Source organism: Schistocerca gregaria, chromosome 1 (assembly GCF_023897955.1).
Source record: "Schistocerca gregaria isolate iqSchGreg1 chromosome 1, iqSchGreg1.2, whole genome shotgun sequence".
In the NCBI taxonomy this organism is placed as follows: Eukaryota; Metazoa; Arthropoda; class Insecta; order Orthoptera; family Acrididae; genus Schistocerca; species Schistocerca gregaria.
The window spans coordinates 680,718,034-680,732,666 of NC_064920.1; the positions used below are offsets into that span (position 1 = coordinate 680,718,034).

A 14,633-nucleotide genomic window follows, 5' to 3' on the forward strand; every position below is an offset into this window, starting at 1 on the left:
GGTGTACTTGTCCATAATGCTGCTTCTTCTGGAAACTTAAATGTTGAATTATCGTATGTTATGCCGTATTTGGATTTACATCCTGGTACACAACAGCTACGACCCATCGCAAGACCAGTTTACATTTTAATTTATTCCGATCTTACCAGAGAATCAAGAAAATAAATACTAGCGTAGCACTTGTGACGACATTCACAGCATATACCATAAATAATCGGTAGTAATAAGTGCTTTCGCTAATAATCTTTCGAACATCACGTATACAATGTTACACACACACACACACACACACACAACAAACAAACACACACACAAACACACACACGCACGAGTTACGGAATCACATGCACGGCTTGTTCGTTTCCCCCGCGATTGCCGCCATATTGACAACCATCGGTATCTGCCGTAAGGTCTGATTTATTGTAGGTGGTCCTAACAAGAGATCAGGAGTAACTTCGAGATGTCTGGCGACGGATTGGCCATACTAATGCTCGCAGTTTAGTTCTGTAATATCAGGAAGCACAATTAGTAAAATTCTATAGAAACTTGTGAAGCAATTATATCTACTTGGGAAAGAGCTTTTCAGGCAATTAGCGTACAACATTTTTTTAACGCTTTACTTTAATTTTGTGACACTGACATGCATTTCGCAGACATCTTACTAATCATTGCAGGAATACGACGTATTTTACGAATTTCGAACATTTTTCAAAACTCCTACGCAACAAAATATATTCTGTACGTTCCTGTTAATGAAATAAACAATGCGGTAGAGAATCCTCCGTTAACCATCATGTATTAGCATATGCTATGATTATCCTTGCATAAGCCTATTACAATTCTTGTCTGTTGAGGCTCCTTGAAAGTGGAATCTATGGTATGAAATACAAAGAGGCGAATTTTAAAAAATGAACAGTTTACACTAACGTTCCTGAAGCGCTGTCAACATCTGACAGCAGAATATTGTCAAACCAGCCATATTTCACCTCACATTCAGTATGTACTGACAACACAGAATATTTCGGCGTTCATCAATATAGCTCATCAGTATTTCTAGTAATGACAATGCGTCAATACCCACCATCAGACGGTCAATATATTTACAGTTTGATAGTATTGTGGAACGTTTGAGCACCCCTTTAGGTCCTATAAAAAATAACCTCCTTGAATCTGTCATTGGAAATGCGTCGTGGAAGGTTTCGACGTTTCGTCCCCTTCCGTTGCGTGAAGTGTGAATAGACCTTAATTATTTTATTTATTTTCTCACATCGTTGTTTGACAAAGGCTTTTATACTAGGCTCAGTTTCATTTTCGTCGTTTGAGCAAATTCTTGAATTTTGTATTTGACAATTTACACTTCTTTGGCTGTCAAAAAAAAGTTCCATACAGTTGAGTAGAGATATCTCCAGACCACTTTGTTTGAATACATTCAGTGAGGAGTTTATGTTTTGGAATGCTTTGAAAATTTGATAATTCCCGAGTTATGTGAAGCAATGTGACACGATTGGGAAAAGGAGTGTTAGGACAATACAAAGACTTAACATGCAGGGAATAGCGTTTGCTGTAATTGTGGCCATTGGCCTAGCAGCAGTTGCGTATTTTGCATCAGTACAGCGTCCTTTGACTCACGGTCCAGCTGACTTCAGTGATTATGAACCAAGAAATTCGTGGTCAGTAATTCCATTTTCGTTGTCATGAATTACAACTGTGTGTTTTGGAGTGAACAACTGTCATTCGTGTGCTTAGTTTCATTGTAATTGTATTACCATGTTAGACAGTGGTGTGAATCATGCGAAATGTATCGTTTGCCTGGTTTCAACCATAGAAATAAAATTTGTAAAACGTTAGAATCTGTGTTGTATGTATAACAGTTGCTTTGCCAGATTTCAGACAGGACAGTTTCCCTTACTTAGTCTTATTTTTTGTTTATTCTGTTGAATGAAACGAGTGATATTCTAATCTGCTTCATTATTACGTCCATAAGTTTGGGTTTTTTGAAACTATTGGAAATTTCGAACCAGGATGGTAAGTAATGTAGTTACGAGGTTGAGTAGTTTGCGAATGATTGTTTTTGACTTGACGCAGATTTAGTTCTTGATTTATTTGCTTTACAGTTGACGGCTTACTGAGTAGTTTGATTCGTAGAAATCGTTAGCTGCGAAGTTTCTGAATTAAAATTGCCAAAGGTCAAAGTATGGCTGCCTCAAATTTACGCTTTGGTTCCGGGAATTTAAGTAAGCTCTAAGTTTTCTATTAGTTTGGCCTATGACAATCCATTCACTGTTGACTTTTTTATGTAATATGATTTTACCTGTTCAGCCAATACATTAAAACTTAATCAGAAGCATCCACCTTTAATATATATTTGACTTACAGCCGTACAAGTGTCGTACCGAATTAAAATTTATTCTCACACGCAGCCTGTTCAGTCACGATTAAATAAACATACTGCCTTAAGTAGTTGTCACTGCCTTAAGTAGTTGTCCCAGTGATTAAATGAAAGTAATTCGTTTTTGCTGTGCAACTCTCTCTCTCTCTCTCTCTCTCTCTCTCTCTCTCTCTCTCTCTAGCTTGTGTGTGTGTGTGTGTGTGTGTGTGTGTGTGTGTGTGTGTGTGTGTGTGTGTGTGTGTGGAGGGGGAGGGGGGAGTAATGTGCTATATTTTACTAGGCTTAAACTGCTCGTTGTAGCAGTTGAACAAATATTTCATTATGTTCTTTCAATATTCATGTAGGACACCCCAGAGGGAATCAACTGGCGGTGCACAGCAGCGCAAGAAAAAGAAGAAAAATCCAAGTTGTCCAATATGTCTTGAGAAAATTGTACCAGGCCCCAAAGTAAAGGAACTACAATGTGATCATTGGCTCCATGAGGAATGTGCAATTGGATGGTTCAAGGAGGTGAGATCATAAATTAAGAGCATTCAGTACAGTGTCAATCAGTATTTGTTTATATTTGACAGCAAATAGATCAGTTTTAGGAATCATTACTATCCAACCATCTGTAATGTAAATGAAATTTTAAACGGATGTTGAGATCAAGATAAAGAAAAAAAAATTAAATCAACATTTTAGGTAGATTTTAGTATAGGGCTGCAAAATGCCATAAGAGTTACATATCGTTTTTGGCCAAACTTCAAGATGGCTTGAAATTGAAAGTAGTAGTACTGTTAATGTGAAATATTTGTATTGGTCACACAACTTTTTGTATTTAACAGTTTGAGGCCATATGTTTCACTGTTTTAGTGCTATGTGAGCCCAAATTTGGCAACAACTTTGTGACTGCTTTAATTTTTGAACAAACAATGTATAAATAGTACCCTTTCATTGTTCTCTGTGAGAAGTTACTTGTTAGCAATTCTACCAAAATATAGCAGTTGTTTCTGAGTATTCTAGAAACAGTGTGTCTGAGAATGACTGCTTGAATAAGTAGAACTTTTTCGTAAATTTGTATAAATCTAGTATAGACAAGTGGTAGCTTGAGCTCCTTTTTTAATCACAACCAAGTAATTAGCCATTTTTGAGGCAGTGAGTGCACTTGTTAGTGTATGGATGTATTATGTCACTGTGTTGGGAAACGTATGTGTGGGTCATAGCAGTTTATTGCCACCTTTATAGTAAAGTCTTCAATAAAAATGAATCTGTTTTGTTCCCCAAGACAGCTTCAAAGAATTGTTGTAAATGGGTGGCTAATTAAGATTAGTTTAGGATAGGTGATCTAAATGATGGTGCTGATATACCAAATAGCTCAGTTTGTTGTTTGACTAAAGAGAATGCTATCAGGACTTTTTTTGGTAAATTTAAGAAAGACTGTAGTCTGAGTGAATTCCAACATGATCAAACAAGACTTCTGGAGCTACACGACAGGTATGCCTCGGAGTAGTTTTTGTAATCTGCTTTTATTGCTAATCCTTTTGCAAAAACAGATCATGCATTTGAAAGAGGCTTGATAGCTGAAAGCTCACAGAAAGTGTGTCCAATATGCAAGAATGAGATTAACAAGAAACTTTCTGTACTGTTGATACATTTCGCATGATTCACACTGCAGTCTAACATGGTAGTACAATTACAATGAAACTAAGCACACGAATGACAGTTGTTCACTCCAAAACACGCAGTTGTAATTTATGACGACGAAAATGGAATTACTGACCACGAATTTCTCGGTTCATAATCACTGGAGTCAGCTGGACCGTGAGTCAAAGGACGCTGTACTGATGCAAAATACGCAACTGCTGCTAGGCCAGTGGCCACGATTACAGCAAACGCTATTCCCTGCATGTTAACTCTCTGTATTGTCGTAACACTCCTTTTCCCATTTGTGTCACATTGCTTCACATAACTCGGGGATTGTAAAATTTTCAAAGCATTCCAAAACATAAACTCTCCACTGAATGTATTCAAACAAGGTGCTCTGGAGACATCTCTACTCAACTGTATGGAACTTTTTTTTGACAGCCAAAGAAGTGTAAATTGTCAAATACAAAATTCAAGAATTTGCTCAAACCATGAAAATGAAACTGAGCCTAGTATAAAAGCCTTTGTCAAACAACGATGTGAGAAAATAAATAAAATAATTAAGGTCTATTCACACTTCACGCAACGGAAGGGGACGAAACGTCAAAACCTTCCACGACGCGTTTCCAATAACAGATTCAAGGAGGTTATTTTTTATAGGACCTAAAGGGGTGCTCAAACGTTCCACAATACTATCAAACTGTAAATATATTGACCGTCTGATGGTGGGTATTGACGCATTGTCATTACTAGGGTTTCGCAGGGATCGAATGAAGGGTGGAGCCACGGGTCGTAACACATCTGAAATGTAACGTCCACTGTTCAAAGTGCTGTCAATGCAAACAAGAGGTGACCGAGACGTGTAACCAATGGCACCCCATAAACATCACGACGGGTGATACGACAGTATGGCGATGACGAATACACGCTTCCAATGTGCGTTTCACCACGATGTCGCTAAACACAGATGCGATCATCATGATGCTCTAAACAGAACCCGGATTCATCGGAAAAAATGATGTTTTGTCATTTGTGTACACAAGTTCGTCGTTGAGTACACCATCGCAGGCAATCCTGTCTGTGATGCTGCGTCAAGGGTACCCGCAGCCACAGTCTCTGAGCTGACAGTCATTGCTGCTCCAAACGTCGTCGAACTGTTCGTGCAGGTGGTTGTTGTCTTGCAAACGTCCCCATCTGTTGACTCAGGGATCGAGACGTGGCTGCACGACCCGTTACAGCCATTCAAATAAGAGGCCTGTCATCTCGACTGCTAGTGATACAAGGCTGTTGGGATCCAGCTCTGCGTTCCGCATTACCCTCCTGAACCCACCGATTCCATATTCTGCTAACAGTCATTCATTGGATCTCGACCAACGCGAGCAGCAATGTCGCGATACGATAAACCGTAATCGCGTAAGGCTACAATCCGACCTTTATCAAAGTCGGAAACGTGATGGTACACATTTCTCCTCCTTACACGAGGCACCACAACAACGTTTCACCAGGCAACGCCGGTCAACTGCTGTTTGTGTATGAGAAATCGGTTGGAAACTTTCCAGCACCTTGTAGGTGTCGCCACCGGCGCCAACCTTGTATGAATGCCCTGAAAAGCTAATCATTTGCATATAAATACATTTTCTTCCTGTTGGTTAAATTTCGTGTCTGTAGCACGTCATCTTCGTGGTATAGCAATTTTAGTGGCTAGTAGTATAAATTAAACTAATTCATAGAAATAATTTTGAAGTGAACGATAAAACTGTGGTATGCATTAAGTATTTTGAACCTAAGTTTGTGGTTAGGGAAGACATTTTTCCCATGGAAAAGAGTGAACCCATACATGTGCCACGAAAAATACCAAAAATAACAAATGATGCAATTTCAACTATATTTTCTAATCAACCTTCAGGTCTAGCGAAGCAGATGAAAGAGCTGAAAAGAATGTTCAGAAAAATGGGAATGCAAGAGACGAAAATTATAGTTTACATTTATAAAGGCCAGTAGTATTTTCAGGTTAATGATCTCGCGAGTTTGTATCTTATTATTTTTCTGGAAAATAAAATGAAAAAATTAATGAAATATATTAGTGGCAAAGAATACATCATGTCACATATATATGAGCTGTATCTCGAAGCTCATTCGAACTCTATTGCTTAAGTGCAGTGCAGGATACAAGTTTAGCGTTCATCGATTTCTTCGTTTTCACTAGCATTACTGTCCTGTTGTCTATTTGAATGATGTATCCTCTGCTTCAGTAAACCTTAAATGGAACACAGGATACAAATTGTAGATGTGTTGTTTATTTCATCTCCACTATAAAAAAAGGCTCTAGGCACTAATGGGACTTAACATCTGAGGTCAACAGTCCCTTAGACTTAGAACTACTTAAACCTAACCTACCTAAGGACATCACACACATCCATGCCTGAAGCAGGATTCGAACCTGCGACCGTAGCAGCGGCACAGTTCCGGGCTGAAGCACCTAGAACCACTCGGTCACAATGGCCGTTCTCTCCACTATCACTAACAGTCTATTCTTGCATACATATCAGTACTATTCATGACAGAGGGGGCTTCATATGTAATATTTTTATACCATACTTCCGTTGATCTCTGTATATGTACACTGCTAACAAAAAGGTGGAAATAGATGCACGTTATATTTGTAACCTGTACCTCAGTTGAACTACGCAAAGAGGCAATAAGACGACACATATACAATTTGTATCACATACTCCACTGTGGGGTAATTTTTTTTATTTTTATTTTTTTGTCACCTTAGACGCTAATAGTATCCCATTCTGTACTTGAGCTATGTGCAACATTTGTTTCTTGGTCTCCATTTGACATATATAGTGTCAGTGTAAAGGTGAAGTGAAAGATAGGATACAAATTTTAGTTCTGTGGGAGATTTCGCCTTTAATATAGCAAGTACAGATTCGAAAATATTGTTCCAATACTAGATCTCGGAAACGAAAGAAGGTCGACAACTGAGAAATTTCTGTAACGTATAACACACACACACACACACACACACACACACACACACACACACACACACACACACACACACACACACACACAGACACACACACATTCATACCTCCCCCATGCTCCCCTGCGCCAAACCCATAATCCCACCAGGGGTTGCCCCCTGTTGTACTTCCTTTTGCCAAAATGTGATTCGTCAGTTTCGACCATAACACCCGGCCCCCCAAACGGCCCCTTATGTTTCGTGTATTCCCCACAAACTTCCCTACAAAAAGAGTACCAGTCTACTACCATAGTCACACAACATTCATGCACACAGAGCCACATAGGATACCTTAAACACCAACAACAAGTGATTTTCATAATGTCTCTCAGGGTGAGCTTAGATTTCTCGAACCACGTTCCGCTCCTAATGGATCGCCACAACCTATCTTTGCTGCACCTCTATACAAATAAGTCATGAAGTATGGCGACGACATACACTGGTGAGGTACATATGTTCGCAGCACTCAAGACATTGGACGTATTCAGCAATAAGAAAATACATTTGCAAGAAACTAGTTGTGGTCAACATGTCTTCGCCCACAGCTTGTCGTAAATCATCAAGGGTCATTGCAACAGACAAATCCATTCCTCCAAACGAAAATATGACACCAGAATTGTTCTACAATAAGAAACTAATAGTCCAAATTACCTCAATATCACTACAAACGAAATTAGGTACTGAACGAATAAGAAACAACCAATTAATTTAGTTAAATCACATGAAGATTATTTTCAGCAATACGAAGTGATCACTTTCAGAATCACATTCAATTATTTTAATGTACAATGATACCACTTACCTGGAACACAGAACTGTTTTATTATCTATGCCTCGAAGTGAAGACATTACTATCTATGACTAATGTATGACATCATTGGTCAAAACCGACAGTTTGTATCCCCTGCTTCACTAGACTCCAACGTTCTTTTCACACAGTACCAGTTCCTAAGGAAAGGAAGAATCCTGAAGATCGCGTTCAACAACTATTGGAACGTGATGAATGTAGTTTCAGTAATTGGTGCGAAAATGACAACATACCTGAATTCCAGCATTTTAAAAGCAAAGTGCAGAAAAGGAATGTTTATCCATTTACACTTTTAGTAAAGGATTACAACATACCTAATATTAAATTAAAGGATGATTCAGTCAGTGATGTGCCATTAGTTTCTGTGTCCTTCAAGATACCAAGTTCCTTTGAAGTATAAGAGTTTCACAAAAATGTGTGTTTGCCTACAGAAACCTTGATAGGATATTACAGTCTGGGGAGCAAGAGAACTTGAAATGTGACAAATGGACGAAATTTGACAATCTGGGGAGTCACCTAAATGGTTTCACAGTAGCTCTATTGGTACCATTGACAAGATTATAATTTTAGTCAATGTTCTCAAACAAGCAGTGAAAGCTGGTATTGATTTTGATGAAGAGATAGCCACTAGAATAAACATTTTTTGGAGCAGTTACAACTAACAATAACAAAGCAAAGTAGATATTCTCCTGAGCTTTGGACATTGGCAGCAACCATTTGCTTTTCATTTCCTGGTGCCTACAATCACTCAAGAAAAATAAATGTGTTAACATTACCTCATCCTGTCTATTTAAGGCAGTTCCTATGCAAAATGGATCCAAACAAACCTTGTATTGGTCCAGCACAGATAGCTTTTTTGAGGGAAAAAAATAAATTTCTTCAAGAAAATGACATGGTAATTTGAGTGATGCTATATGAAGTTTATGTTAACCCAAAATTCTCTTACAAGGCAGGAAAGATACTTGGTGTTGCTGGGAATACTTCAGAAACTACAACAGCAGATACAATGGAGGTTTTCATGGCATCATGTTTACATTCTGATTATAAAGAAGTAATAGCTCTCTTTCCTGTAAAAAATGTTAATCCTGATACACTACTGAAAATGACAATTGACATATTAAAGATCATGTATGAGCTTGGAAATGATGCAATTTGCCTGGTAACAGATAACCATAGCAGTAATAGGAAAATGTATCAGCTTATGTGTGGTGGAACTTTACAGCCCTATATTACAAATCCAATTGCTCCATCCAAATTTCTCTTTCTTCTGTTTGACACTTGCATAAGTGTATCGGAAATAACTAGTCGAATGGAAAAAATGAATCATTCATAATGCCAAATATTGAGGATACATTTGCTTTCCTCAATGCCTTTCTACACAGTGAATAGGGAATGCTGCATGTGAATATAATGTCAGTGAAGCAAAATTTTCATATTTGAAGAACCTGTTTCATCCTCAGAAAAATAAACTGTTCAAACTTGCTCCAAAGTTAGTGAGAAAGGCAGTATATCCAACTTCTGTTGAGAGACAGAATGTCACCCTTGCTCTCAGTGTTTTTGATTCTAAAACCGTGGCAGCACTAGAAATTTTAAAAAGTCTGGGGATTGAGATTTCTGATGACAGTATTCAGTTTCTTAAATTAATCGCTAAATGGTGGTTAGTTTCTAATGTGCAGCATCCCATGAAAGACAAATACACATCAGATGATAATGCTAGCTCAATCACTGGACCTACTGACTCCAAACTTCAGTTTCTTGAATATTTGAAAACATATATTGACATCTGTCATGCATTGCCAACTCATGGAAAACTAACCAATGAAACATATACTGCTTTCTCCCACATACTTGCAATGACAGTTCAGTTATGCAGATATATTTTTAACACATGTGACAGGTCCTACATTCTTACAGTAAAATTACACACTGATGCCTTAGAAGCAAGATTTGGAGCTTATAGAAGGCTAAGTGGCTGCACATATAATGTTTCACTTGTGCAAATCTTGGAATCTGAGAGGAAACTCAAAGTAGCAAGTCTACTAAAGCTCAGATCTATTAAACATGGCGAAATTACTTTAAATGATTTTGCAGTAAAAGTAAATTAACACCAAACGTATGAAAACTTAGATAAATTAGAACCTGCTCTAGAGGAACTAGCAAAAATTCCCATGAAGGATGTAGATTTGAAAGTCGGGGTTTGTATTGATAGCTACACTAGCAAAATAGTGCTTGAAAAGCTGAGAAAATGCGGAGAATGTTCAAACTGTGAAGAAATGTTACAGACAGAGGATGAAATTTTGTTGCAGTGTGAAACCAAAGAACTCCTTTCCTATTTCAACCAACTGAATCATGGGGGATTAAAGTATCCTTGTTCTATAATGATTTCCTTGTGTTGTGATATATATAAACTTTTTCAAGTTCTGATTAGCAGCGCATATGAATGAGAATTTGTCAAACTTGAAAATCAAAGAGATGCAATACTTGCCTTAGCAACTGAATTGTGTGAAAATGCCATTAGTAACCTCATCGATGTGTGCAAATGTGGCATTCCTTTACACACAATAATCAAGAAAAGTATTAAAGTGCTTTTAAATATTTTTGTTAATAATTGTACAAAAATCTTGAATCAAAAGTGTGTTTTAAAGGAAACACTAGTAAAACGATAAAGAGGAACTCATGGTGACATTGCAGCAAAAATAACAAAATGCAAAGTGGGGAAACTGAGCAGCAACTAAATTCAACAGGTACTCAAAATCAAACCACTCCTACCATATTACATAATGCTAGTGACTAGAATTAACTGCATGTTGTTTAATACAAGTTTGAGCTTTAGCTGCACCCTTCACTTAATATTTCTATGTAGCTTCTATTTTGCAAATTATTATTAGTGTCCAAATATGTCATTTGCATAAGTTGTGTAGTAGTCTGTTTGGATTTGATTTTGAGTTGCATATCGAAATTTTACTTTGTCATAGTGCTTATTACATAATTTGTGACTTTAGTACAACTTTTTATTTCAGTTGCAATGTAGAAAAATACAAAACAATATGACATTTATTATGCAATTTAGAATCTACTTTCCTTTTATGAAGTTTGTAAATAATTCGTATTAAGGTACCACTGAAATATACACATCAAAAAGATATTTGCATCACCCCAGTTCCCAGAATAGACATTGATTATGGATATTATATCACAGACGGAGTCCCTTGGACTGTTCAGAAATGCCACTAAACCCACCCAAAGATGTGAACAACCATACATGAGCAGCGCTTATTAGATGGAGGGGGTCCGACAGCCGATCAGATCCAATCATTCCACCAGGAAGAAGGTACACGACTCTTGTTGTCTGTAGTTCAACCATGCCTAGACGGTCAATACCACGGTTCGATCGCGTCCGCATTGTTACTTTGTGCCAGGAAGGGCTCTCAAGATGGGAAATGTCCAGGCGTCTCGGTGGGAACCAAAGCGATGTCGTTTGGACATGGAGGGAATACAGAGCGACAGGAACTGTTCATGACATTGTTCGCTCAAGCCGCCCAAGGGCTACTACTGCATTTGATGATCACTGCCTATGGATTATGTTTGAGAGGAACCCTGACAGCAACATCACCTTGTTGAATAATGATTTTCGTGCAGCCACAGGATGTCGTGTTACGACTCAAACTGTGCACAATAGGGTGCATGATGCGCAACTTCACTCCAGACGTCCATCTTTCCAAACAACACAATACAGTGCGGTACAGATGGGCCCAACATGCCAATGGACCGCTCAGGATTGGCATCATGTTCTCTTCACTGGTGAACGTCGAAAATCGTGGGAGACGTGTTTGGAGGCAACCCGGTCAGGCTGAATGTCTTAGATACATTGTCCAGCGAGTGGAGCAAGGTGGAGGTTGCCTGCTGTTTTGGTGTGGCATTATGTAGGGCCGACATACGCCGCTGGTGGTCATGGAAGGCTCCATAACGGCTGAACGATACGTTAATTCCATAATCCGACCAATAGTGCAACCATATCGGCAGCATATTGGCGAGGCAGTCGTCTTCATGGACGACAATTCGCGCCCACATCGTGCACGATCTTGTGAATGACTTCCTTCAGGATAACGACATTGCTCGACTAGAGTGGCCAGCATGTTTTCCAGACATGCACCCTATCGAATATTCCTGCAATAGGTTTAAAAGTGCTGTTTATGGATGATGTCACCCACCAACCACTATGAGGGACCTACACCAAATCGCTCTTGAGGAGTGGGGCAATCTGGACCAACAATGCCTTGATGAACTTGTGGACAGTATCCCATGACGAATACATGCGTGCATCAATCCAAGAGGACGTACTACTGGGTATTAGAGGTACCGGTGTGTACAGCAATCTGGACCACTACCTCTGAAGGTCTCGCAGTATGGTAGTACAACATGCAATGTGAGGTTTTCATGAGCAATAAAGAGGGCGTAAACAATGTTTGTAGATCTGTATTTCAATTTTCTGTACAGGTTCTGGAACTCTCGGAACCGAGGTGATGCAGAACATTTTTTTGTTGTATGTACTTGGCCTCAGACTCTCATCATCTTGGTGTCTGTGTTGTGGTCTGATATATTGTAGGTGGTCTTGTCTCTTGTCCAATGCGACTGCCTCTGTCATTAACGTATTTTGCTTCTGTGTTTTATCTCATGTCAACACAAATAACTTGTTGAATAATGCAGATCTCATTGGAAAATAATTTATGGAAATTTTTTGGATCGGTGGTTCCGATTTCAGTCAGTAAATCAGCATGTGGCCAGTCACTCCTTTTTTCAACCAATCTCGGACCCATTTCGTCATTTTCATTGTTCTTCGTTGCTTGCTAATATGACTGCAGCACACACTTTCTTTTGAGTCTTCGATATCTTAACCTTGTAAAATCGCATTGTCAACTGACAGCTATTTTCAGTGTTATTGATAGTGTGAGGTCTCTTCAATATCTTGAAGGTCTGACAAACTAATAATGTCAACAAATATTGAACGTGTGCAGGTCCCCTTAATAGTGACTTGCATACGTTCAATGTTTAGTGACAATACTGGTTTGTCAAAGCTTAAATATGATAAAGTAACTCATACACCACTAAGATTATTGTCAGTTGGCAACCTGATTTTAACAATTAAAAAGAGGAAATTGGTTAGAAAATGCCTGAAAAAGGAGAGTGAATTGTCACATATTAATTTAGTTTGATTAAATACTTGATGCATTTCGGACCTTGTGATTACATCTTCAGATGTAAATCGTCTAATGTATAATTTACATTTGCACTTGAGTGACATGAAATGCATTTTATGAATGCACAAGGAATAACATTTTTGGTCTTTTGTGATCGGTATGTGTTGGTTTATTCATTCTGTTGTCGCACACCATGTCACTCAAGGCACACATTTATTTCAAAATGTGTAACTCTCTCTTCCTTTCCTTTATCTCTCTGTGATTGTGTAGCAGCAGGCACAGTCCCCTAATGTGGACAACGGAAGATCCTGGGAAAGCATAGTAGTCGCAGTGAAGATAAGCTATCTAAGTGGAAGGTCCTGAAATGCAATTGGTGTAAACAAATGTGTGCCTTGAGTGTCTTGATGTGCGGTGTCAGAATGAATAAACCAACATATACTGATATTAAAAGATAAATAAATGTTCTTCCTTGTCTGTTTGGAAAATGCATCTCACGTCACTCAAGAACCAATATAAATTATGCATTAGACGTTTTGCACCCGAGGATGGACCTACTAATTCTGAGGTGCATCATGTAATTTTATAAAACATAAAAATTTTTGAGACTGAAGGCTTATTTTTACTTTTTATTACTGACAGTATTACAAAATTTGCATTATTACTAGGATTGTATCACCATAAATGGACAGATTGTTTTAAGATTGCATCCATAAATATGAATTATGGATACAAAAGATTATAGCCAAGATATAAGAGCTCCGCACTTAGCAATCGTATACAACTGCTCGCTCGGCAAAAGATCTGTAGCTAAAGACCAGGAAGTATACAGGCCGCACCAATACTCAAGAAAGGAAGTAAGAGTAATCCATTGAATGAATTACCTGGAAGAGAATGCTCTGTTGACATACAGTCAACAAGGATTCAGAAAGTATTGGTAGTGTGCGACATAACTAGCTCTTTATTCACATGAAGTAAGTAGTGCTACTGACAGGACATCTCAAATTGATTCCATATTTCTAGATTCCCAGAAGGCTTTTGATACTTATCCTCAAAAGCAGGTTCTTTTCAGATCATGTGCCTTTGGAATTTTTCTATTGAATTTGTTGTTTACTGTTAGAAAAAGTCACAGTCTGTAGTAATTGACAGAAAGTCGCCGTGAAAAACATAAGTGATAGCGGTCATTGCCGAAGGATGTTATAGGCCCTCTGCTGTTCTTAATCTATATAAATGATTTAGGAGACAATCTGAGCAGCTCTCTTAGATTGTTTTCAGATGATGATATCACTTACCATCTAGTAAAGTCATGAGTAGATAAAAGCCAATTGCAAAATGATTTAAACAAGATATCTGTATGGTGTGAAAAGTGGCAAGTAACTCCAAATAATAAAGTGTGAGGTCACACACATAAGTTCTAAATGAAATCTTAACTTTCAGTTTCACAATAAATCACACAAATCTAAAGAAGAGATTCGAATCCACTCAGTGGAGTCCTGGATACAGAGTCGCAACAGCAGTCCACGTTCAGTCTTTCAGTCTCTTGCGAACTTCGTCATGCCCTACTGAAGCCTCTTGTTAGGACGT

At 38.3% G+C, this 14,633-nt stretch overlaps 1 protein-coding gene across 2 annotated transcripts in view; it reads left to right on the forward strand.

Annotated features, from left to right (window-relative positions):
- Window positions 1–444: 444 nt before the first annotated feature.
- The window catches only part of LOC126363224 (E3 ubiquitin-protein ligase RNF181-like), a 76,100-nt gene continuing 61,911 nt past the window's right edge, over window positions 445–14,633 (forward strand). Inside the window, exons 1-2 of one of the 2 annotated variants that reach the window (XM_050007947.1) lie at window positions 445–1,670; window positions 2,734–2,899. In XM_050007947.1, the coding sequence (XP_049863904.1) occupies window positions 1,543–1,670; window positions 2,734–2,899 (294 nt within the window). In that variant the 5' untranslated portion in view covers window positions 445–1,542. The remainder of the gene's footprint in view (window positions 1,671–2,733; window positions 2,900–14,633) is intronic. The other variant, XM_050007946.1, reaches the window with a different exon arrangement.